General features: G+C 35.0%; 1 protein-coding gene across 9 annotated transcripts in view; it reads right to left on the bottom strand.

The window, feature by feature from the left end:
• FRYL (FRY like transcription coactivator) overlaps positions 1–27,054 on the bottom strand; it is a 165,290-nt gene that overhangs the window by 67,946 nt on the left and 70,290 nt on the right. For 7 of the 9 annotated variants that reach the window (XM_056490339.1, XM_056490336.1, XM_056490337.1 and 4 more), the window contains 12 exons: positions 24,884–25,083; positions 18,472–18,525; positions 14,500–14,639; positions 13,952–14,048; positions 13,310–13,389; positions 12,742–12,822; positions 12,114–12,282; positions 11,250–11,342; positions 7,650–7,748; positions 6,164–6,265; positions 3,346–3,390; positions 45–148 (listed from right to left, as the gene is read on the bottom strand). In XM_056490339.1, coding sequence (XP_056346314.1) covers positions 45–148; positions 3,346–3,390; positions 6,164–6,265; positions 7,650–7,748; positions 11,250–11,342; positions 12,114–12,282; positions 12,742–12,822; positions 13,310–13,389; positions 13,952–14,048; positions 14,500–14,639; positions 18,472–18,525; positions 24,884–25,003 — 1,184 coding nt within the window. In that variant the 5' untranslated portion in view covers positions 25,004–25,083. The remainder of the gene's footprint in view (positions 1–44; positions 149–3,345; positions 3,391–6,163; positions 6,266–7,649; positions 7,749–11,249; positions 11,343–12,113; positions 12,283–12,741; positions 12,823–13,309; positions 13,390–13,951; positions 14,049–14,499; positions 14,640–18,471; positions 18,526–24,883; positions 25,084–27,054) is intronic. The other 2 variants (XM_056490332.1, XM_056490334.1) reach the window with 1 other exon arrangement.

Here is a 27,054-nt window from a genome sequence, read left to right as displayed (position 1 = left end):
TCTCTATTATCAGTAGTTTAAAATACTTTGCATAATGAACTTACCTTTGAGTTACAGTGTTGCTTTCACATTTAATTCTAATAACATAAACCCACAATAACCTATACAAAGATTCCAGTGCAACTCGGGACATTTTGGGATCTTTATTCTGTAAAACAAATTTAAAAATACAGTTATTGTTGCCTTAGAGACATTGGCAAAATTCTATTATAATGTTTATTTACTTTTGAAAATAATCCTTTTAACAATGAAAGCAGATGGTTTTAATACTGACTACAAGTTTTTGATACTTTTTCATTAAAAAAAGCATGTATTGCATTTTTCCAATATTCTTTAAATTTTTAATTAGTATGTCCAGCTCATTTTACACATCTCTAACTAAAAAGCAGATATTCCTTTTGAGATGAACACACCAAGAGTATATTGCTTTCAAGAACTTTTCTCAAAAAGCCATTGGTAATAAATATCTACTTCAGAGCAAACTAATTTATAGTTTGTCTAAAACACTGGAGTAGCTGCTTTGGATCAGGCACAAGGTCTCATTCCATCACTCAGTCTGTTACAGCAGACAATAGCAGGTGCAGAAGAGCAGAATGCAAAACAGGGCAGGCACACAAGGATGCATCTCCAGGTGCAGCTTCACACAACACAGACACCTCCTGCAGGCTGTATTAGTGTTTTTCCACTTACAATGAATTTTTATTGTAACAATTATGCTACCACCTCTTCAATTAATATAAAATCTAGCAGGACAATTCAGTTTAAATTAGGTACTGTACGCAAAATTATTTTTGTGTTAAAGCTGCTACCATGAGGGTTGCTTTGCTCCTCTGAGCTCTTAAACTCTGCAAAACAGTAAGTAACTAACATTCTTTGTACCAGCTCCAGAAACCTCCTTTCCAAATAGGGTTTCTTGGAGTACTTACAATCTAGAAGTGTTCAGCAAGATTCCTCGACTTAGCCATAAGTATAAACTTCTGAATATAATTAATTATTCCTAGTCATCAACTTTTTAGGCATTATGCCAATTCAAACTAACAAACCCAAACAAAACCAACAAAAAAGGAAAAAAAGGAACCCCAAAACCACACCTTCCCTATCTCCAGTGAAGCATCTCTATTTCAAGACATACCTATATGATGACTTAAACATAATTAATTTCATACTTTGTGCCACAGGCCAGTGTGTCAAATTACCAGGTAACTTTTCCTTCCAGGACAAATGGAATGCAAATTCACAAAGGGTGTAAGTGGAACTAAAACCATACTGTTCAAAAATAGATGGCCTCATTCATGGTTCTCTCCCCCACAGCCTCAATGCTCCCTCTACATTAATTTTTGCAGTAAGAAAGTCTTGCTGATCAAAATAACTTAATGTCCATGTATGTGCAAAAGGCTATATACACAAAGGAGAGTAATTTTGGTGGCTTTAACACAGGTAGGTCCAGACTACTGGTTTTGGCAGCATCTTATTTTAAGAAAGGCTAAAAGCTTATCACAGAATCACTGAGGCAGAAGTGGTATTTCAAAGTAGTACAGACAAGTAACACACAAGACTGACTACCAGAGTATTAGAGGAAATAACCCAGTTTACATGAGTGATAATGCTGTTCTACTCTCCCTTCACACATCACTGTGTGCTGCCATCACCTCTGAATTAGCATCTGTAACTAGGCAGTGGGTAAATTTAGGAAAGTGATCTGGTCAAAATCTATCCATTAAGAAGTTACACCTGTCTCTGGTTACTATTCACTCTGATAAATGTCTCCCTGTTAATTTACCTGCAGTGCTACTGCGAGGAAGAAGTAAACTTAATTGTGCCAGGGGGTGAGACTGTGTCAGCTTTGATTCTAATCAGCTTAAATAGCAAAAACCCTACAATATTATTACTCATTGTATTTAATTTACAGGCCAACAATTACTGATTGTCAAAGCAGGATGGGGAATTCACTGGTATAAGTATTATCAAAGTCTATCTGAAATGCATCTGGAACCGAGTAATGCTTCAATTTTCTAATTTCTTATATTCTACAGGTGAACTTAATTTACAGGTCCAGAAGTAAACAAAAAAATTATTGCTGGCTTTCAATCATCTAATAAAAAACGGTAGAGGTAGCAGATATTTTAATAATGTGTAAACAATGTTCCATCTGTTAGCAAGTGTATCGTCCAATAGAGCTACTTCTGAGTAGTTATGACAAAGCTTGCTTGTTATAAAGAAAAAAAGAAGCATATAAAGAGGCATTCATCTTTTAAAAAAGAGTTACAAAATAAATCCTGCAGTACTTTTATTATTTTAAGCAATGAAAATTTTCATTATCTCTTCCTATAAAGAAGAACTAAACTAATATGCTAGAAGAAAATTCCTTTTGGGGTATGAATTACAGCACACTTCGTGTACACCTGGTGTTATAAGATGTCAGTATTTATTTTCTCTTAGACATTAGAGAAACTAGAATAAGAAATAGATGGATATGTAATTCAACAACCTGGCTAAATTTTTGTCTTTTTTAGATAATATCTGTTAGATTTTGAAGTACGCTATACGTTTTGGTTTTTTTTTAAACATAGTTTAGTTTAAAATCCTAAAACTTTTAACATAAATTATGGTATCAGCAGACTGAATAAAGTTGTCAGGAACAGTATATGTTACAAAACCAAAAACGTAAGAACAAATTATGGTGGTTTTACATAACACATTAAAATGAGTCAATGAAACAAATCTCAATGATGGCAAGAAACAAAATAGCATTTTTTCCATGTTAGTCAAATGTAGTCACTTACTGAAGAAAGTACTTTTTAATACTGATGTTAAACTTTTCTTCTGTTCTGAACTAAAACAATTTCTACTTTTTAAAACCTGCAAAACCAACAGTGTAAAAGTCTTTCAAGTTAGTGCACTGCAAGTTGTTACAGTAAATCAGTTTCACATTTTTTTACTGTGAAAATGTTTTCAGTTTGCTCACATGCAAGACACTTTTTGAAATGAAGCAACAGAAAAACTCATATATCTGAATAGGTAGTTATTTCCAGTGGAAACATGCACTGCTGTTCAGGGAAACCAGCTGTGATATTAATAATCAACCTCTCAAAGCCACACTTTCATCCTTAAGGAAAAATTGTAATTAGACAATTTTTTGATCTTTCTCCTTTACTCCCTGACAGGAGAAAAAGATCTTTGAAACACTAGCTAGTCTTAGTCCTGTTTCTTCTTAATACTACTAACAGCAATTTTACAAAGAAAGGAAAGCACAAAATACAACAAATAACATAAAAAAACCAAAACAGAAGTATTTACATGAGACAAAGCAACATTTCACTGAGTTACAACAATGTATTAACTCACCTGCAGTGTTTCTATTTGTTTTCTGATACTGTTGTTAGATGGCATCTAAATAAAGCAATGTGAGACAGCAAAACATAACAAACATGAGAATGGAAGGCACATGCATGTTAGATGAAAAAAAGCTCAAAACCAACAGATAGCTGTCTAGCAAGGACTCTATTCAGTAGAAATAAAGGGTTTGCTATAGTGGCAGGAAACGTTCCTTCAACTTTCAAGGTTTTGTGGTAACAGACACTATAGGTAAACTGTGAGAAAAAAAAATATTCTTTTTCCAGCCAACAGTGGTGCAGAATGACAGACACTGTTCCCTCCCATTTCTGCAGCTTTTTAAAATGTTCCTTCCTGTCTCCAGAAGAGGTAGTAAAGATATCACCATTCAGATTCATCCAAGAATTTATCAACTCTCTGACAAACTTGCTAGAATTAGTCTGTGTAAATACCTGTCAAAAAAAAGTAAGCTAAGTGTTTTACAATACTGACCCAGCATTACTGTCTGCTGAACAAATTCAGAATTTTGCCTACGCTACAGTGTGTAAAAAAATGCCTACTGGGCACAATGCTGAAACAGCATCCCAACAGCATTGTGGGACAAAGCCAGCTATACATATAGCAGAAAAAACCAATCCTTTCACACACTCCTGCTCTAAACTGACTCTTACTCACTGATGTGCTATTTGCATTGGTCCAGACCACTAGGTTTTCTCCTTTCAGCAAGGCTAGAATGTTCTCCCCACACTCTAAGCCTGCTTTGAGGACAACTAAAGGCAGTATGCACTGAAGCCCAGCACAGGGAGTTTACCAAGACCATAAGTACTGCCAGGTTTAGGATTCAGAGCACTCTCAGGAGCATTATCAAGTTTAACGTAGCTCCAGAAGGTAAGGCAGGGTATGAACAAACTGCATCAGGTACTGCGGAGCCACTGCAATGGTGTGAGCTTTCATGTCATGGCAAATGGGAAATGGCTCATTTCAGTCACCAAAGTGAGACGTGGTGCTCATCACTCAGTAAGAGTTTGCACTGGGCAGTCACCAGGGAATAAAGAGAGCACTATGAATCCATGACCTACGCTACATCTTGGTGTCTTGCTAGCATGCCTGTACTCTACATAGAATATCTCTGTGAAAAACTCTAAGTGTTATCATTATTTCAATTCCTAATTTGTTAATTTCAACAAATACAGTAAGGGTAGAGGAATCCTATTAGTGCTCTAAGTATCTCCTAGGAACTCTGAAAATCCTTTATTAATAACAAGGACACTAGAGGCAATGGATTCAGAATTTCTTATTTCATTTTACATATTTAAGTAACTCCAAATAAAATTTTAGTCATTAGAAAATCAGGAAATAAAATGGGGGAGGGGAAATCTGAAAGACTAAACTGTTGTGAAATTCAGATTTATAAATTAATGAGATTACTTATTACAGAGTGCATGCATTTAATTAGCTTCAGAAACAAAGGAACACATTAATTCATAAGACACATGAGGACAGTGGGGGTGTATTTTTCAAGATTAAGCTCAACAAAGTTTCTGAACAAGGCAAGCACCCAAAAAACATGATAGTATTTGGTGTGCCAAGTTAAACCAAGCCATAAAATATCCTAAAGAACTCATTGATGGCATAGCATCATAACACTGCAAATTCTGAATTGCAGAAATTCGTATGTGGAATTTCTGCTGAATAGAGCCTTACAGTAAATGTGTTAAGGTGTTAGTGGTTAACAAATCTAAGTAAAATATAAAATGCATGCTCAGCAACTACCAGTTAAACTCACTGGCATTTATAGTTTTAATATATCCATTACCAGCAATGGACATTATGCCAGAAAAAATCAACTCGTAGATTGTAAGGAGTTTTTTTAAAAGGTTTAAAAATAAAAGCACAAGCAGCCTCCATAAGCAAAATAAACCACAAAACAAAAATCAAGGCAAATATTGCAAAAGAACTGCAATAATGTTAGATGAAAAATATACAGAACCCAACAAGCAACAGAAAGGTGTGAAAGATGTTGTAAGAACAAAATGACCCTTAAAAACAATCCAAGCAGCTAAACCGTTTTGACTTCATGCTGGTTTACAGATTTTACAAATAAGATACATAACTGTCACTCATAGCTAACCAGAATCAGTGTTGTGAAGGAGGATCAAAGAATTTATTAACATTTTCAAAATCAATACATTAGGCAAAATCATGAATTATATTAATCATAATCAAGGAAAGAACATGTACAATAACTACAAGAAAGTGACTAATTTGTAAGTATCTTGATGTCTTTATCAACCAATTGATGGTTACAATGGTATCAACAGAAAGCACAAGTTAAAGGGACACTGTAATTTTTTTTTTAATATGTATCACAGGCTGTAGATATAATAACTTTTCTGGTCTCACAGGTCATTTTCTATTCCTTCAATAAGTGACCAAGAGATAGAAAGTTTGCACTTCCTATACATTCTACTTAGAAGAGCAGACAAGTCACTTATTTTTTCACATATAATTTGTACATAATGAATTACAGTTTGTATTTTCTCTGGCATGAATAGCCCTTATTAACAGACACTTCTGCAGCTTTTACTCAATAAAAATTATAATCCCCAAGGGGAACACACTTATTCCACCATGACATAGCATCACAAAAACTTACTATTAAGTTTAGTATAGAGACTCGAAACATTTAATTTCTTTCTAGAAAAGAAATTCAGTGTCCTTTTAAACAGCCAAATATTATTCATTGTTTATTTGGCACAAGAATGCTGAGAACATATTGTAATAAATGCTAGTGATTTGCAACAGATCCTTAATTAAAAAGGATTCTTACCTTTAGATGTGACAAACAGTTCTGCAGGAAAACGTGCCAGTTATTTAAAAAAAACTGTTTCTGACTGACACACAACAGGCAGGTGATCAATGGATACAAAGCCTATGAGTAGGGGGGAAAAAGAATTGATCAAATTGCTCTTTACAGACCTCCTAAGTGTTGCACATTGAGAATGAGACACAGTTGGCTGTTGCCTCTCACTCTCCCAGTTTTGGCACTGCATGGCAGCCTCACCCCTACAATGGGACACTTGTGCCAGGCACAGTGCCCTGGGTAACCTCCTGGGTGCTGTAAGACCTCAAGGTGTCAGACTGGGGCAGCGGGACCAAGGTGAAGCTCATCCCCCAACAAGGACTGAGAGCAGTCTGACCCAACATACAATGTTCATGCTTTCCCTGCAACCACAAGAGTCAATTCATGTAGTCTGACATACTGGACAGGTGAACTGCCTCCATGAATATTCAGGAAAAACACCAACCCAGTAAAAACTGAGACAGACTTTAAGTTGTCAGAAATACTACTTCTACTCTAGATCTACTTTTAATGAGGAATGAATCACAATATAATTTAATTTAAATCTGTGAATATGCAGAGTATGATTTAGCTTTGCTTTAGTAAGATAAGATTTAAGTACCATATACTTTAACACATAATGGTGATTATTACCAAATCTGACTGCAGCTTCTCTTGTTATGAAGCAAAACTAAAGGATGAACAGACAAATAGTACTCTTGATAAAACATTTCTAACTTCAAAAATAAAATTACATTTTGAATACCAATATCAACCACTTTATGTTATTCTTATGTTATAAGGAGTTTAACCAATACAATGATATATGCCTTTTATGTGCAGAATTCTAGAAAGTTAAGTTTGTCCATAACATTAAAGTGAGAATAAAATATTTTAAATTCACTTGCATTTACTGAATACGTCAACTGAAATGCAAAAATTAGCTCTACATTTTCAGCAAACTGAAGTGAATCGATTTGAAACATGTCTGCCATAGTCATCAAAAATAACCAAATACTACAAAAATAAAAGATAATAAAAAAATACTGGAGAAAGAAAATCAAGGTTCATGAAGAGAGGAGAGAACCAGGCAGAGCAGAGCTATTAAGAGGCTGCTATTTTACTGAAAAAGTCTTGTCTGACATTTGCATATTTTAATTAACTGTAATTCAAATATATTCAGACTCCCTGAATGAAAGTTTTTACTAAAAAGACATTAGGTTAAATAGCTCTGCTAAAACCCACTAAAATAATCAAAAACAAGCACTGATTTCAAGACAATCTGACATTGAGATAAGAGCACAAAGAAACAAAGCAAAATTAGAACAAATGCACATACACAGTGGGAATTTAATTATACTGAGATATTAAGATTTAAATGAATATGGCTTGATAATCTTTTCCTCATATAATGCACTAGTTTAAGAGCCTAAGATGAGCAAAATGGAGAAGTTGAAATATTTCTTTAAAATACCAGCGAATGCTTCTTTCTTGAACTCAATTCAAAGGTAGTCTGATAAAGCATCTCCACAAAATTTTTCAAACATGGCACATTCACTTCATTTTTAACAGCCTATTAAAAAAAAACCAAAATCACAAATTAATGGACTTAAAAATTAACACAGAAGGCAATTTAAATATACATTGTCTATGAATTCAAAATAGTTCAAATGTTAAATTTCACATTAGGAAGGTATTTAAGTGTATTTATCTGAAATATAAACAAAAGCATAAGAAATCATGCCGTACACCACAACCATATGGTTAAAATTAACACTTAAAGCAAACATACAAAAAAACTCCACCCCAACAAAACAGCCCGCTGAAATAAACTGTTTTAAGAACTTGGTCTCTATTCCATACTTAAAGAAGAAAGTATATTTGATACCAACTAACAAATAAAAACTACACTGAAGCTCTTCATATACTTATTTACATTTATTAAAAAAATTAGTATCTGTAACTTTCACAGGTCCCCTCTTAACTTTCCTGTTTTATTTTTTGTTTTAATACTGAACATGGGAAAATTAAGAAATAATCCACAGGATTAGCAGTCAACCAATCATGCAAGTTGTTTTTGCTCAGCTTTCAGAATTAATGAAACAAATATGGAGCCCTACATCCTTCTGACCCACTCTGTTCTTGCACACAGAATAGGTTTCCTCCCACAACCAGCTGCCACCTTCTTTATTGAAACCTCTGGATGGCTCTTAGGCTTCTCCCTGGATCCCCAGGATGATCTATTTAAATGGTATTCTCGACCTACTGTTTTAATCTGTTTCTGCTTTATTTATCAAATTGAGGGGTGGGGTGTTGGAGACTGAAAAGGCTTTTTGAAAGAGGTCCTCTGTACATATAATTTCCTTACAATGCAAAACAGTTTTTTGTTATTTTTATTAATTATAGTTATTAATATTATGTAAACATTTTATTAACTAACACTATATAAAGAAAAATCATGTCCACCTTGCTAAGAACACTCCGAAACCTTCAAGACGTAGAAGCATAAAAATAGCATGTATCTCTGTAATGGGTACAGATCCATGAAGAAAGAACTGAGAAAGTAGATACAATTTAAATCACTTCCTATGTACAAACTTATTTATCTTTTGCTATTCTTAGGCTATAGGTTCATTAGTACTCTGCTAGCTCCACGTGAAAAATCAGGCATTTGCTCTCATCTCCGCATTGTTCCTTCGGGATATAACCTTAGGCTTTCAGAGCAGCCCCAACTTCCCTGCTATAAAATATGCTGTGATTCATCATACCTGCAGGGTCCAAATCAGGTCAGGTTTCTTAAAATGCCTGAATGACTAAGCAAGAGAATGACAGTAAAGAAGTCTCAATGTTGAAACCCAACAGCTTCCTCACTTGAGAGATTTTCTGTATCCAAGATACAGAAAAATCTACATTCAATTCATTCAGCTGCATCAAAAATATTCAAGCTTGCATCTCACATCTTCCAGGAGAGTGACTAACCTGCTCAACTGCACCTCAGCCTGGGAGTGAGCTCTTAGCTTCTATTTAAGAAGCTCCATTTGTATAAAATGATTAGAGACTCAATGAGTCAGAAGGAAAGATCAAGCTTCCCTCCCCAAGTGTCTGAAGCGCTGATTCAGGCTGTGTATATAGTGCACCACAAGTGCTCTGCACAGTTGATGTTTGTGCCTCCACCCTTGCCAGTGTATAGTCCCAACTCACAAATGCTGCTCCTTCCTCATTATTTCAAGGGAAGTTTTCACCATGTTTATGATTCTGCAAGCTAATATTTGCATTTACCTAAATGCTAAGTAGTTTCACTCGGCACTCCCACTTCAACTGCCAAGCAACCACAGAATTCAAAAAGACTCTTTAATATGAAAGAAATTTTTCTGCTCTTCTCTAGAAGAGTTTAAGCATGCCTGGATCAAAACTTCTTCCCATAAACACCTAGTCCTAGAGCACCTCTTTCTAGTTATGTCTTATGAAAAAAGATTGTCTCCTTTGTAATTAAAAAATTTAAAAAAACCAAACCAAACCCCAACCCCTCCAAGAGTACCAAACCTAACCAACCAACCAACCAAAGCCAGTCAAACAAAAAAACTCATAGAAAACCACCACCAACAAAACAAAAAAACCCCACCCAAAAAACCCCTCAAAATACCAAGACTGAGAACATGGAAGGCAAAAAAGCATTTGTCTAGGGCAAGGTAAACCATTTAAAAGAGGATGAAGAGTTCAGAGTAATCTTTCCTCTCCTATGATCTTGCTCAGATGGGATGCCCGACCAGTGTGCTACTCTTAGTAGATTCTATTCTACAAAACAAGATCTACATGTCCCAATTTTCCATATATAGCAAGATATGTCCCTGTAATCCATGTGGCAACAGAGAGCCACAACCTGCCATTTTTTGGGACTGCATACCACAGCGTGGCCTGACATCTGCTAATACAACTAACATTTTAGACAATAATCCTAGCAAGGATCAATCTACAATGATGAAATTAACTGAGCTTGTGGCAAATGGTCAATTTGAACTATATTCAGATGCCATAATTTCTTCTTGACATGTTGAACAAGCTTCACACAACGAAGCAACACAGGCTGGGAGGAAAGAGAACCTGTCTTGACCGAAACAATCTCACAAGGAGCACAGTACATCCAACACTGTGATGATAATTAGGTTTTTTTCCCATTCATGCCTGCTGTGTAAAATTTCTACTTCTAGGTTAAAAACACACAGATGATTGACTGCTCTTCCACTTGAAGGATTAAGTCTAGTGGACATTCACCTCTACAAATGATTTTTATTAAATTAGACAAAACCTACATTCTTCCTTCCTGCAATGGAGTTCACATTCTCCTTATCAGACTGTAAAAATTTTACATATCTCAGCTTATTATAGAGAGTACTTAAAAGGTTTCAGCTAATAAACAAAAATCAAGAAGACCCTTGAGCAAACAAACCAATATTAAATTAAAGAATTTTCAAGTTTTTAGAGCACGTATAAATTTACACAATATCCTGGTAATAAAGGTGTCTAGTAAACAGACACTTTTTTAAAAAGTTCTGAAAAAACCTCTGGAAATTAGCTAACACACAAGCCAATCTATTTCCCTTTAAGACTATGAAGGTGCTTGTAATCTACGTAACAGTCACAGAATGATTTGTGCTGGAGAGGACCTTAAATATAATTAGTTCTAACTTCTGCCTCTGCTGTGGGCAGGGACACCTTTCACTAGACCAGGCTGCCCCATCCAACTGGCACTGAACACTTCCAGGGATAGGGCATCCACGGCTTCTCTGGGCAACCTGTGCCAGGGCCTCACCACTCTCCCAGTAAAGAATTTCTTCCTAAAATCTAATCTAATCCTACCCTACTTCAGTTTAAAGCTGTTCTCCCCCTTGTTCTATTGCTACATGCCCTTGTAAAAAGCCCCTCTTCAGCCTCGTTGTAAGCCCTCCTTAGGTACCAGATGTCTTCCTGAATATATAAAAATGTAGTATTTTGAGGATTAATTGAAGAATTTTAATAATGACAGCCTAATTGAAAGTGGGAGGAACAGTATGGCAGAAGGGATTTAAATACTTACAGCAGCCACAGGTATGAGAATTTCCACAAACAAACCAGCAAGTGCATGTTTTATATCTTTATCTTTTACTTCCAGGAAGTACTGAGCACACTCCTAAGTAAGAAAACATATGAAAAATATTTAGAAAAAAGAATACAAACACAACTATGCAATAAAAAACCACTAGTAGTCTAACATTAGTTGTCTGTTTTAATTTAGAATATGAAATGTGTTTGAGTTAGTCTTACACTCCTTAACAGTATCAACTTCACAAAACATAAGAAGCTTTAAAACCTGTTTGCCCAGGAATACACCTCAATGAATTCAAAGGAGAACATTTGTAATACCAGATAGCTATTTAACTTTTACTCAAAATATAAAGATTAAAGTTACTGGAAAAGTATATTTTATTTTTATATACTAATTTTCATTTTCAAAGGACTTACATGAAAAGAAAATTAAACGTAATTAAATATTCCATACACAACAAATAATCCATAGTGAAGTGTTTTTAAAGAAAAGTATGTCTTGACTTCTCATCTGTTAAAAATGATGTATCAAATAATTCTTTTTCTCTAATACACTGCTTTCATAAAGACAGAAAATTATTTGATTGCTACCCATTTTCATTCAATCTTAAATTCATATATTACTGGTTTGCCACACTACTAAGGGAATTGTGAAAGGTTTCTCCTAACACCAGGTACTCACAAACTACAGAGAAACAAATAATTCTCACCTCTGAAAAATCAGGAACTGAACAGAAAAGGATGAAAGATGGCACACAAGTAGAGGGAATGACTGAACATAGCAAGTGTCATCATAGCTTCATGACTTAAACATTTAAAATTATACTCATTTCAGTTTTCTGTAGCATTTCCTTACCTGCATGAACTGAAATGATGCTTCAAAATCCTCCACAGGATACATCTTTACTCGAAAAAACTTCATTCCCATAATCAAACTGATGATACTCTGTACTATGTGAGGACTCTGTTCTTTCTGTCGCAGCTCCTTTAATTCAGTGACAAACTTCTTCCTAACAGCTTGAAACCTGAACAAGGGTACACATGGCAGTTATTTGCATCCTTAGTTACTTTTGTAAGAGGTCTATAATTTTGAACCAATTTCTTTAGTCCGTAACAATAACAGCAGCTACTGTATGAGAAATGCTGGCAAGATGTACCCTGGTACTTCAAATCTAGGTAATTAAGAGTCTACAGTGATAGTACATTAGAATATACCAGTTAACTGAACAGCAGCTGACTGGCACAAGGGCCACCTTTCCTTACTCCTACAAGCTGACTGCAAAGCAATTGTACTGAAGGTTGTTTCTTGATTTATTCAGTTTTATAATGCTGGAACATAAGACAGACACAACACACTACACCTGACTACATTTGACACTTATAGAACTAGTTACTGGGGACACAAATAGATTCTGCTATATCAAATAGTCTTTAAGTCTACATTGGTTTGTCCCTAAACATAAAGAGTCAAAGACTGAGCTTACTTTGATTGAGCAAGAACCCCTGTCACTTCTGCATACAAGTCTGCAATAATATGGACATTCCCAGTGTTGGTTCCTGAATACCTAAAGAGAAAAAAAAAAAAACAAAACAAACAATAAAGGGAAAAAAACTCATTAAATACAACTTTGTTCTTCTGAACCCCAAGCGAGTTCTCAATTACAAATAAAAAGTTTGTCACCTAGCAGGCAAACTATTACCATAAAAATAATTAAATTCAAACATAAAATGCATGGGTGACATTTAAAGTAATGTAGTTTCATTTCTTATTCCAAAAGAAACATTCTGGATAGAAATTTTACTGTGTTTACCCAAACTCAGACTTTTCTTACTGTGTCTGAGGATGCAAATCACACTGTATATTCTAAGCAATGTAACATTGAACACAGCTGTGTTCTTTCAACATATGTTTTCAATTTTAAGACACTGATTAGTGTTCATTCACACTGGTATTATCACCAACATGTTACATGTGAGGCAAAGGAGAGAATCACAACAAGCAAGCACAGGCTGGTAATACAAAATATTTTAAAGTACACAAGTGAAACTTACCCTTCCTTATGTTTAAAGTGCTTAAAAGCCAAGTTTAGAACTTCATGTACTAAAGGATCTGGCACTGGATGAACAGGTATCTGAAATACACATATCACTTACATGTATGTAGCACCTATACATACATGCATGTATGAAGGAAATAAACAGTACTGTGAGATGCCCTGAAGAAATCTCTCCCACCAGAGTCCTTTGCTGGCATATATCAAGCTAATTCTGCAACATATAATGTTTACATAATCTGCATTGGCATTCTTAGCCAAATAAGGGTAATTCTAAGCAAAGTTACATACTTTCTCTAATTTTTAAGTGACATTTTAATCTCATCTAACAATTTCAACCTGTATTTCAAAAACATTTAAGCAGACAAAAGGCACTGAACATAAATTAAATGTTATTTTTTACAGTTCTGCTTTTTGCAGTACATCAGCAGCTTTCCAAGACACATGAACTGAGATAATGCAGGCATGTAAATAAAAGGCAGGAGAGGACAAAGGCTTTATGTAACTGAGAGTATAATTACAGTCTTGCATATGCTCATCTTAGATATGTTCTTGTTTTTACAATAAAAATTTAAAGATTATCAAAACCAACATTAAAAGCAAAATATTAACACTAATTCACCAAAGCAAAATATCTTACCTGTTTTAGAACCTCTATTAAAACTAAACAAAAAATGAAATCTACAGCTAAGTCCCTCCTTTCAAGTAGATAATCTCTTTCACGTTGTTGGTCATCCCTAAAATAAGAAATCAAGAACAGAAGTATGAAACACAAGACTGAACACAAATATTACAGACAATGACTACATTGTTTTTCATGGAATCACTGTTACAGATGTATATAAAATGGATAGGTGGAAAGACTTGGGGGTTTGGCACAGCACTGACATCGTGCCCCCTCCTTCTGAAAGGACCTGCCAATAACCAAAATAAAAAAGGGACAAACTAGCTTAGAATTACCAGTATCCCAGTTCCTTCTGTATATCCACACCAAAACCACTAAGTCACTTCACGTATATCACCTACACAAGTTAAATATACTACCCCAAAGAATCTGTATTCTTTCTACACAAATTTAGGTAAGGGCAAATCCAAATACAACATACCTGTCACTGAAGTATAAAGCAAACATTTTCTTATAAGAAAGCGCACAAAAATCAAACAGACCTCAGCAAAGAAAATTCTTACCCCTTTGATTTTGTGCTTGACCGGGGTCTATATTCATAAGATTCATCTTCTGTTCCATTCTGACGCCTGTACCAGTCAAACAAGGTGCGTAGTAAGGAGGGGAGACAGTGCTCTGCTACTGAGCTCATAGAGCTTATCAACTGAAAGAGAAAGAAAAATATTTTAGCCTGATACTGCAATAAAAATCCTAGAGTTCGATCATTTTTTCAAATTGTTTTTTAATGTTAAAAACCATATATCACGTAATGTCACAAAACGGCAACTTAATATTCATTTTCACCTAGAACAGTTACTGTAAATATTACACACTAAGTTCATTATTAAAAAAAAAATTAAGCAAAGTCTGCCAAAGCTCACAGGAGTTGCAAATTTATACTATATAATGTGTATAAAACCACCGGGAAATCAGCAGAGGTTTAGGATGTTAATGTTGCCATATGTATCTCTGAAGTATACACACCTTCACATCACAAATGGCAGATAAGAGGCAACCCTCCAAAACTGAGGAAGTATATAACTTCAAAAAATCCACTTCTTTGGTAACTATATAAACCAAAATAAGAGCCTTTTAGATATTCTACATTGCCTTTAATACATTTGACTGGTCTGGGTCTCAAGCTATATTTACTTTTAGTATAACTTCCCTGTCTACTGCTTTCTTCCAGAAAACCCATGAGTAGTAAACTCATCTGTGCAACTGATGTGGCAATGGAGAGAAGACTTTAAGATGCTATTACACTTAAATTCTCTAGGCTTCCTTTAACTAAAATCTTAAAGACAACTCATAAGTACCCCAGCTTGAAAAGCAGAAGAATGACTGAAAACAGCATAATGACATTATAGACTTGCTTCCAGGAAGCAGCAGGGAGCAAGCCCATTCCCAAAATACAGGCTGGAAGAGGAGAATTACCATATTGATCACTGATAACATCCATTACTTACCTCTTGGATCTTTCAAATAAGAGGTTTTAATAGAAGCCATGCTCATGATGTAACTTATCTATTATTCACTATTCCAGATAACAATGTAATATTATGCCATTACATGTTCTGATATAACATTAATGAAGTTATTTCTTGTTCCTAATTTGAAGCATTGGATTTTTAGGTTTGTGGAAGGGATGGGGACAAATTAACCACAGGAAAACCTCAGAAGGACTTCTTTCAATCTTCTGAATACATTACTCAGCTTGTTAACCAGTCAGTTATTCGAGTCACAAGAATTAAATAGTGGTCTGAACGGATGGGTTTATTAGCAGAAGAAAAAGAAGCAAGCTGCATTTTAAGTTTTACTAAACCTTTTCCTGTTTATCAATACTACTACCATTCATAAATGTTCCAGTGGTTAGGCAATTTACATTAGCTTCCACAGAAACAAATATGTATCACACATGTTCAAAAATGTCACTGGTAAAGTGCTATACCCAGAAACTACTGGCATAATAAAGCATTTGCCTCTTGAAAAATAAAAAGTCAGATTTACATAATAATTATTTCTTTCCTGACAAGTTTTGCATTCTTCATATTCTAATGAAAGGGCACTGGAATTATCAGGAAGAGGACATCTTTGCTAGTATTACATAGCATCTAAGCAGAATATCAACTATTTTTCATTTAAACTAGTTACTATACTGCCTGGATACCAAATTCAAAATCAACTTATATTAAAAAAACTTTTCAAATATAAAAAATGTATTTCTTATACAAGAAAACTTTTTTTTTTTTTTTTTTAGCATTACATTATGCCTAGGTTGAAAGTAGCAGTCCAGACAGAGCACTCCTGTAATACCCAGGAGGACAGGGCTGCAATAGACATGACATATACTTCAGCTCCTCAGAATGAAACAGCAAATCCTGCTCAAGTCTTGAAGGCTGTAACATACTGCTAATTGCTTCATATAACATATCCAACAGCACACTGAGAGGTAAAAAGAGAGGAGCATAATTATAGTAAGATACTAGAGCACAAATTCCACCTTTGGTCAAAATACTGATCCTGAAAACATTATTAAAGTTGTGTGTAAACATGAACAAGCCTGACCCTCACATACATCTGCTCTCAGTTACTAAAAAGGTCAACACAGGCTTCTGTGGGATCATAAAGTTTTGGTGTCTTAAGACAAGAGTAGGAAATTGCCAAGTATGTTTCCTACAACAAACAAAAAAGAAAAACACAAGCTATTTCAGTTTCAAGCTGTACAAGCAAAAATATTTTAAGAAATGCAATATATGCTCTATAAAAAAACTCCTGTCCGGTAGCTTCCTGATGTGCTAGGAATGATAAAGGGAAAGCACTGGTACCAAAATGTTAAAATTATTAACAGTTCACAAGTGTATCAACATGCAAATTTCCTGCTTCTTTCCAAAATTTCACCCCTTTCACCTGAATTTATATTATTGTTCCAATTAAGATATCCAATGACAAATAGAAGATTTCTGTTGTTTGGAAATTAAAAGCTATTGATTTTTCACTCTTGTTTTAATAGCAGCCCTCTTGGTCTGGTTATGTTTCCAACAAAAATTACTTACAATCTCATTTAATGCTATTTTACTGTTTCCTTAGAGGGACAGGCAACAGTACATGCCTTCCTCCTCCATTCCTCTTCTCATCACTTACAGAGCTGAGAGAACCAGTCTTAATTAGATACCACCTTAGTCCCAGAGCCCTCTTGTCTTCCAAGCATGCTCTCTCTATTCACAAAGTACAACACTTACTAGCTCAGCCCCCATTACTGGTACAGGTAAAGCCACTTTTTAGACTCCTTATTACTTTATCCTTTAGACTTTAGATTCCTGGCTCCATAAAGACCTCTGGATGAACAAAGTTGGCCCAGGAACAGCTCTAGCTTCTCTGCTGGATGCTGTGGCTATCAGGTCTGGATCCTCCTCATTCCCACGCTTTGCCAATCACTTTTTTAATCTGTAATCTTCTGCACTGCTAGAGAACTGTTCTTAATAAGGATTTTATACATCAATCAATGAACAGAGGGATGAATTCTTAATTCCTTTTGCCAAACAATGTGCAGAATTCCCCTAACAAAGTTCATTTTCCCAGCCATTCAGGTCTGTCTAAAGCAGTTTTTCAGTCGCATTAAAGTTCAGATCTCAATTTCAAAGTAGATTTCAAATAACAAAAGAGCAAAGTAAGAATTCACACACACATATACACACACAATCAAAACAATTTTTTAAAGAACTGTATTTTTCAGAAAAACTAGTTTCTTTCTATATTATCAAATTTTAAAAGTTACATGTTTATTTCTCATTTCTCTCTTTAGAAGCTCAAAGCTTCGTATAGTAGATGATATTCAGGAACAGTCAAAAACAGGAACAGGCAATTAATGGGGCTTTCTCTGCACCATGCCTCTCCATTGCAAGGAAGTGGTTAGGGACACAAACATGTCTACGCTATTGAAGAATTAGAAATACAGAGAATAAATATGAATAAATTGAGTAGAGAGTCATTCCAGACACAGCTCCCTGAGAATAAATGAAACGGAATTGCCTAGCAGTCTATCTATATTTTTAGCAAAGAACAAAATAACCCTTTAGTAACACTTTGAATTTACCCTATACCTTCTGCCACAGAAATAAAAAGCCCTCAGTAAAAGCCATGTTATTAAAACAAAATTAACACTATTTGTTTATAAAAACAGAACCCCAAACACTCAAATAATAAGTGACAGTAGAAATAAACTGAGTTTTTGTCCTCAAGTGTATTTCAGCATCTTTCTTCGACCAGTTTTCACTGTCACCTTAAAATAATTACCTATTCTAGTAGTTTCTTACTATCATATTGTACAATGGAAAATGAAGTCTAACATTCAGAGTCTAAATCTTCTGACACAGATTCTGATGTGGAGTTAAGTTATTACAACAGAGCTAAGTTATTACAACAGTGGAACTGCTATTCCACAAAAATAAAGCCCACCTTAATGTAATAAAAGTTGTCTTCAATTATATGTGTCCTACCTGATCAAACTGAAGATCTTCACCTCTTTGAAGAGATCTGGACAAGAGCTTTTCCTGTTAAAAAAAAACCACAAAAAATGATAAATTTCACAATATAATTGACTATTATCAAAGATAGATTCCTTCTTTCTCAGTTATATTACAGAACAAAGAAATAACTTGCAATATAAATATTTGCGTTGTTTTGCAGACAGAAATATTTCTGGAGACCTGAAGTATACTCCCAAAAATTAATTCAGTAGCTAAACAATAATAACATTAAAGACTGACAAACAAGATGTCAGAGGCCAAATGGGTTCCAGTTGGTGGTGGGTGTCAAGTGTAACTTAGAAGGAAAGCCATTCCCATCTCAATTAACAAGAGTATTCATGTTAATATATGGCAATTATTCTAATTTACAATAACGATTTTTAAAATGTTTTCACAAAGGCAGAGACAAGTGTTCAATGCATTTCCAATCTGCTCTTTCCCTGAACTGCAATGAAACATAGCTAGAAGACCTACTCCAATAAAAGGAGAATGTGAATAATCACTTGCTTTAATTTCAAATAACTGCAAGGGGGAAAAAACAGCAGTATTACTAGATTTTTTTTTTTATTATAATATTTATTGCTACAGTAGCATATGACATACCGCTTTGTTAAAAGCAAAATGAAATACTTATATTTCTGACAAAATAATTTAGTGAGGATTAAAGCATTACAGAAACAAAACATTCACAAACTCTAACAGAAAACAGTAATTCTTACTAGTCACTGTGTAGAGTATGAAATTATGCAAGTTTTATACCTAGCTCAGCTACCCTGGAAAGTAAAAAAAAAAAAAAAAAAAAAAAGAAGTTGGAGGAGAAGAAGAAAGAAGAAAAAAAAGGAAGAAAAAAAGAAAAGAAAAAGTAAGAACACTGAGTCCTGTGGACTAGCTCCGAGAGTCAATGATTTACAGCAACCCAAGTGCCACAGTAACACCTTTAAGGACACGCTGCAAAGCGGTAACACATATAAGGATCTGATGAGCATTTCCTGTTATTTAAAAAAATTAAACTGCACTCGATAATATTATAAATGAGTCCAAAATATTGTCTTTCACAAGGAAATAGAAAAAGTACCTAAAGAGTTAACAGCTCACATTAGATTGCAGTAAGCAAACAAGGAAGTTCTATGGAGCAAGGTAAGTCTAGTGTTAACTTGCCTGTTTGGCAGTTAAAGGAGGTGTGAGCAACACTGATAGCCAGTTCTGCTCTCAACAGGTTGTAACTCGGTTAGCACAAAGTAACTGCTCAGTAGTTTAGTATGAGACAACACCCATGCTGTCGGGCTGTTGACAAAAACTGAGAAAGTCAACACTGCTTGGTGATTAACACTTGCAAGGCTGCAAGAGACAGACTCTATGTTCAACAGATAAAATTTCATGTATCCCAAATCCAAGGTCTGAACAGGCAACTTACTTTTTTTCTTGTCCTAACTGTAATCTTGAAAATACAGCATAATTTCTGGCATTTTCTCCTGTAAGTGCATCTGTATTTGGTGCTAAAAAGAATGCATTATCTGGCAACTATTACAGCCTCTGAAAACTTGAATTCAACACTGCCCAAGCAAAAAGCATTTGCCTACTCTGAAAGTATAATTTGAAATAATATAGATGCCAATTCACAAGTCATTTTCACTTTCCATAATCCAAAGAAATCCACTTAATTATCTAAGAAAATACTACCATTTATGTTCACTTCCAGCATGCCCAAATAAAAAAATATATTAAGAAGGGAGTTTCAGAAAAATGCATTGATTATTCTGAAAAAGCTCTATTTTTTGATCAGCTGATGTAATAGTTAATGTTCTTTCACTGTCTATTAAAAAAAAAAGGGGGGGAAAGGTTTCACTTTCTTGATTCTTTCAAATTCATGTAATTTTACATGTTAAACCTGCTCAAAGCACTGTTTATGAGAATTGGTATTTTGAAGGATATAGTAAAAGCTCCAGAGAGCACTTGCAAATCTGAACTTTCTTTTAGCTAGCACTCCTTCCTCTTTTTTTTTTACAAGGAAACACCTGCTATAGGTGAATTTGTGTTATCTGTATTATGCTTTCAGATAAACTGCACAGTAATTGCTAGCTTATCTATAAAGCATAAATACAAGAAATGTTCCACTCTATAGAAATATTGTATCATCGTTAATTAAGTAAAATGAGAAAAACTAGAAAACAATTTCCTTAGAAGATGGAAAAGTTACTTTCCTGTAAGATGGGAAAAGTCAGGTTCCTTAAGTCGTCTTAGGATACAATGTCCCGACAAACCATGTTTCTAGCATAATACTACAAAATTATTACACAGATGAAGAAACCCTGAGTTTACTACATCCACTGCATGCGTCAAAATCAAAAAAATACAGAAGAAAAGAATGACAAATCAAAGAGAAGTGAAATAATTTGTAAATTTTCAGATAACAAAGTCAAAATCCATGTCAATAGAAAGCAAACAAGTTCTGAAAGTTTAGCTTCCCTCCCATAATCCATACTAATTTAGATACTTCTGTATATCAAATGTTTAAGATTTTAAGGTCAGAAAGAATGAAGACCTTACAAGTTCCTAACCCTCTCTATTATGTTTCCTCAGCACTAAGGATCTTCACTGTTAAAAGGTAAATACACTGTAGAGTTAATGTAACACTGACCAAACAAAGGTGACATGACCAAATAATACTCTTGAACCCAATCACAGGTTTATCAAGGTCTTTGAATTATTTGGATGGCTTTAGAATTTATTTTCTTTTAATGTCTTCTACCTCTGCTTTGTCACAGTTCCAGTCAACTCACATGACTAAAAAAAATCTATTCAACAGCATAAACTAAAGGTCTGGAAACTCTAACTGAATTAATAATTTAAGATTTATTTTCTTGGCTTCCTGAAGTTCAGAGAGAGATGAAAATAATAGTCGACATTTATCTTTTACAAGTGAAATGAAAAAACCAAAACACTATTGCATTAAGCAAAGAGCAGTTTGCATCCATTGTGTAAAGGAGAAATGTCAACATATGGCAGGCAGCAGGAATCAGGATGTGCATGTGCTGTGCAAACAACTGCACCCATGGAAAAAGGTACCACCCATTGGCCCCTCTCCAGCATTCCCTGGCACCATCCTCTGGTGTCTAGCACACCTCAGCAGAGTGGCTCAGGTGTGCACAGCAAACCAGAGTGCTTCTGGCTGTGTTTCCTCCAAGCTGCAGGGAAGAAAGCAGACGAGGGATGCTGCCTTGCCTCCTGCAGTCTGAGGGCTGGGTAGTGCCTGCATTCTTGCCCCAGGGGCAAGCAGAGTACTGTGCTAAATTTTACGCCAGACAAACTTTTAAAAGCAAAAGACTTGAAAGCAAGACTTTTGAAAGCAAGACTTGCAAAAGTGTACAGTGCTAGTCTGAGTCAAGTTTAGTATTTCCACAATGGAATATCGCTTGTGCTGGTAAAAGGCTTAAATACTCTTGCTAGTTTTGACTTCAGCATGAGACAACTACAATTTAGTAGGTATCAACTTGGTGGCACCATGCTAAATTCTGTGCTTAAATTCTAACCATCCATATTTACATGTAGCTTGACAAAATAATTGAGTTTGTCGCTAATCTTTTTAACTGGTATGGTTTATGTCACATTTGGGGAAGGCTGGTGTCATTCCTCAGTGTCGTTCTTCTCAGCTGAGGAGGAGTTATTTTTTTAGCTACAAGACTACTCTTGGGCTCTTTTTACCTTTAACACTATATAGTGCTGCAAAAGATTTAGCAAAACTGATTTTTAAAAAAAGTGGTTTTATTTTATTTATTCACTAAAAGAATAATCTTCCTTCCTGTCATTGCACTTGCTGCTTTCATTTAATAATTTATTTTTAGCATTTGCTGATAAGCTGTCTGTAACTTTGAAAACGCTGAGGTACTACAATTTTGCAAACAGAGAACTCTTAATGAAATTAGTAAATTAGTAAGGTAAAACTCACAGCCAGAGAAACCATTCAGTTAATTTTTGATATCACAAGTCAGTTTCTTTTAAATGCAATTCATACATCCAGCAGAAATGATACTACCCCTCACCCATAAAAGCTGTCTTGATCTGCAGTGACTTCTTTCAAGTTTATATTTTAATTAATTTTTGCTCCCCTACTGACATGCTCAAGTTTTTAAAAGTGTCTAGCTCCTAATTTTGATTGGTCTGGCTTTAAATTCTCTCAAACAGCTTCACCCAACAGCCTAGCTTCATTAAAGATTTATGTAACCCTATATATATTCTCCACACTTTTGTTTGTAGCCAAGTCATTCCACAAAATCAAATCATAATAAAATAATAAAGGGCTTTCCACTCTTCCATTAAAGCCTTTTATCCAATCACAGTCAGTGCTTTTCTGGTGCTCTTCCAGCCTTTTTATCTTTCTTTTTAAATTTCATACACTAGAACTGAATGTTCAGTACTTAAATTCTACATACAGACATAAAGCTGCTTCAATACTTTAGTATTTCCTTTCAGTGGGACACCAAAAGATTCCCTTCAACCTCTTTATGTTATACAGTCTGAGGTTGTTTCACTTTTCCACAGCTTTTGGTACCTCTCTTAATTTGCTGGTTTTCTATACAGTCCTTCTCACTCACCAGTACAAAATAAGGAAAGCTGGCTATACATATAAATTACATTTGATTCCATTAAAATACATCTTGCTTAATGGAATTCAACTTAGCAAATGAACCCAGATAAAACCGTTTAAAACCTCTATAGATTTAGTAATATTTGTAATATTTGTAACTTTAGTAATATTTGTAATTTCTTACTTTATCCTAAATAATTTTATACACACTGTACACACACAAAATACTGACTTCAGATTCTTATCACTAAAAGATCTTGACTAAGGTAGACTTCATGCATTCAGTATAAAACCTCATCAGGCCACAGAGCTGGGAATCACTCTTCTGTGAAAAGCGAATTATTTAATTAGTTTCATGGGGTTTCTAATTTTTAATCTGGTGAGATGTTTCAATTTTGTACGATTAACAGATTTAAAAACATTTGTTTAATTAACAGTCAACAGCATGGCAAGTAGACACAACCTGGGATTGATGACAGAGGATTTATTTAATCTGGTCTAGGGACAGGTTTTGCAGCACAAGTGAACTCCAGGGCTGTTATATTTACTTTGCTAACATTATTCTGGTTAGATCTGGCTCCAAAATAGCTGTGTCTGTAGGAAAAGCCCTCTTCAGCTCATCTCAGCTACAGGCAGTCTGTCCCTCTGGCCAAGCACTACCCTCCCTGTCTGTTCAGCCAATGAACAGAAATGGGGCTGGAGGAGCAGCATTCGGCACACAGATGGACTGTGGAGCTACCAGCCTTTCCACCCCCAGCATCACTGCCACTACAGCTCTCCTCTGTTTCAGCCAGGTACCCTCCCATCACCTGTGTGCCTCTTTTGCTACCAAGTTTTTGTGCTTTCTTATAAACTCCTTCTGAATACCTTACTTTTCTGGATGTCTAAAAACAAAAAGCCAAGTTACATTTAAGTCGCAAACTTGCCTGGTGCAAACAGATACATATATAAAGAATAGGTATAAAGAAAAGTTTCACTTTCCTTAGCTTTTTCTCTACTAATGGTTGCAATTGAAGATGATTCCATAATGCACAAAACAGTTTTAGTCCTGCTTTTGTGTTCTTTTGGACTGCTTCTTAAGAAAACTTTTTGGGGGTCAAATGCTCACATATTGGACTTTCTGCATATGAATACGTAGGCAAGCCACAGCTCCCAACAGGAGCTTCCTGTGAGCTGGCCTTCTGCAAGCAACAGCATCTCATCTGCACAGTGAATTTCCAGGTTAAAAAGAAAAAAGCTGGTTTTGTTTGCTGTGGTTTTGGTTTGGGATTTTTTCAGAAACTTCCAAATTAAAAGAGAGTAATTTATTTCAAGACCACAAGGTCTAGATTACCAATAGAATTTTGCCTTTTTGCCTTATCTGCAATGTATGTGGACTACTGTATTATTCCAGGTGTTAGTATCACTACTTCAGAAAACAAACCAAATGCATCTTTTTTTGAAAGTATATTGTCCAAATATTACTTCAAAGAACACTGACAGGAAACACACTTCACAGTATTAATGAAGGAACATTTTTTATTGCTCCTATTTCCTTTTGTAACTTCACAGACCTTAGGGATACAATAAGAGGTCTTGTTTCCAGTAACTACTAGGCAACAGTTTTGACACGAGTCAATAAAACAAATAAGGTATCAACCCTGTTTGCAGAAGCCTATTTATTCCTGAAGTAATCCCTTTGAAAAGTCAACAATACCTGGGAATGCTTTTTTCAGTAACCATACATATGATAAATCAGCCTATTTCAGGAAAATAACAAGACCGTTTTGAGAGATAGTATTTAAAAAAAGGACTCACCAAAGGTTCAGCCATTACAAGTTCAATTTTCTTTTCAGCTTGAACAGCAAATTCAGCAAAGAGGCTTTTGATGACATACTCGCCCGGTTTCACATCTGGGTCAATAGTAATGTTAGACATGATGATGCCTCTCTTTTCCCAGGTGGAAACAACACTTGGAGAAACTCTGCGTTTATTTACTCTGCTGGGTGGTGCGGAGGCTATAGGTAAAAACAAAAAAAAACACAGAGCTGTAATGCAGAGCTTCTAAACATGGTGCCAGTCACTTTGTACTTTCCCATTCATCACACACACATTTTCACACAGTAAATTCTCTAAAACAGAAGGAAACAGCTAGCTATAAAATACAAGAATTTGTTTGTTTTAGTTAGGTTGGAATTTCTACTTTAAGTTGCACAAGGGTTTATAATGTAGGCCAATTCTGTTACTAACAAAATGCTCTACAATGATTAACATACTTCAGTTCAAGTATGACTAAAAATCAGAAGGTTGAATGGAAAGTGTTATCCCCCTATATTATGAGAAGCATTGCTTCATTCCATTTTATAGATCATCCTTAAAGTTCATGTTTCGTCCAAAGACATTCAAGAGAAATTCTTCCTTGGCACCTTTTGTCAGTAAGCTGATTTTCATAACAAGAATGCAAACCCTTTTTAGACATGTCATGCTAACAGATACTCTAGTCCCATATTAAAAACTTGTTCCTTGTAAGAAATATTCATGATCAATACAATCGATACAAATAATACTGTGTACATCAATCTCATTTTCTAAGAATTAATGCTTTTGCTTTTATACTGAAATTGTCATATAATTTATACTTTATATATAGTTATTCACCTTTTATTTTATTTTTCTCCCTAAGCATTCCAAAACATTTACTTATTGTGGAAGCTGCCAGCAATGTGAACTGCAGTACTGAAAATCATGTGTCAGAACTCACACACAGAGGTTTAACACACAGAGCAATCAGGCTAAATAATTATAATACTTGTCTTGCACACTATATATCAAAATAACTGTTGACACCTTTTAATGATAACCCAGATGTATCAAGGGAGGTCAGATATTTCCCTAGTGTAATTCCATGACTGCAGATATTATTTTTCAATTGATATTAGGAATTGATATTAACAATTCTTATCTATTGATATTAAGATTTTATTTTTCTAAGACATTCATGCAGGGAGAGTAGTTCCCATCTGTTACATTTTGTGATTTGTTTAGGCTTTTTGCAGGTAAATTTTGAGGAGGCGCATTTGATTTATTTTGCTGAACCAGAATTTTTTTTACATGTTCTCAGTTTTTATATGTGCAAACCCCATTAGCTAAATATTATCCTCAACTTTTACTCTATATTTTTTTTTCCCAACTCATTTATGAAAGAACATGAGACCAAACACGGAGACCCAACCTTTGGTACATCACATCTTCCCAAGTTAAGTCTTGACCATTCATTATATCTTCTATCAATTCACAAATTACGTTTTACACAATATAGCACAGACTCCCACAGCTTCCATTGAAATTAATCATTTATCAAATGAATTAGTGAAGTAAGCAATTCCGAAGGAGTGAGAACTGAATGCCCCCAACTTCCTTAGCTTCTAATCCAAAATGAAGGTTACCTTGCATAAGGTTCTGAGTACTACACGTGACTTGCTTTTAATCTCTGTGCTATTGTAAAAACTTGATGTTTAGCTGAAGTAATGCATATTTTTTTCCTGTACATAAATTTCAGTATCCTTTCTTTGAGGCTGGAAACACTTGTACAAGGTCACAAAACTGAGCTCCCAGGAACCAGGGGTAACACCAGAACAGCAGGCACACTCTACACGTCATAAAACATTTCTAAGCATCCTCTCACATTTCAATCCAGCACTTTGATCTCAGTAACAAGGCCCTAAAAGACAGAGAAGAGCATGTCCCACACAGCAGAGACAATGGGACATCACAGACACTGCCATGATCTAGATCCCTATGGTAGAAGCTCACTAGATACAAGTGCACAAAGGCATTAAGAAACAACACAAAGCGCAGGCTGCAAAAGGAAGGTGACAACCCAAGGCTCCTTCTCATCCCATATCTGATGATTGGGTCATCATTCAATACAGAAACATAAACACTACAGGGACTTCAAAAAATATGTCTTTCCAATGCCTGTATTCTCC

The sequence above is a fragment of the Oenanthe melanoleuca genome, chromosome 4 (assembly GCF_029582105.1).
Source record: "Oenanthe melanoleuca isolate GR-GAL-2019-014 chromosome 4, OMel1.0, whole genome shotgun sequence".
Lineage (NCBI taxonomy): Eukaryota > Metazoa > Chordata > Aves > Passeriformes > Muscicapidae > Oenanthe > Oenanthe melanoleuca.
The sequence above is the reverse complement of the archived record's forward strand: the minus strand, read 5'-3'. Positions and strand labels throughout refer to the sequence as shown.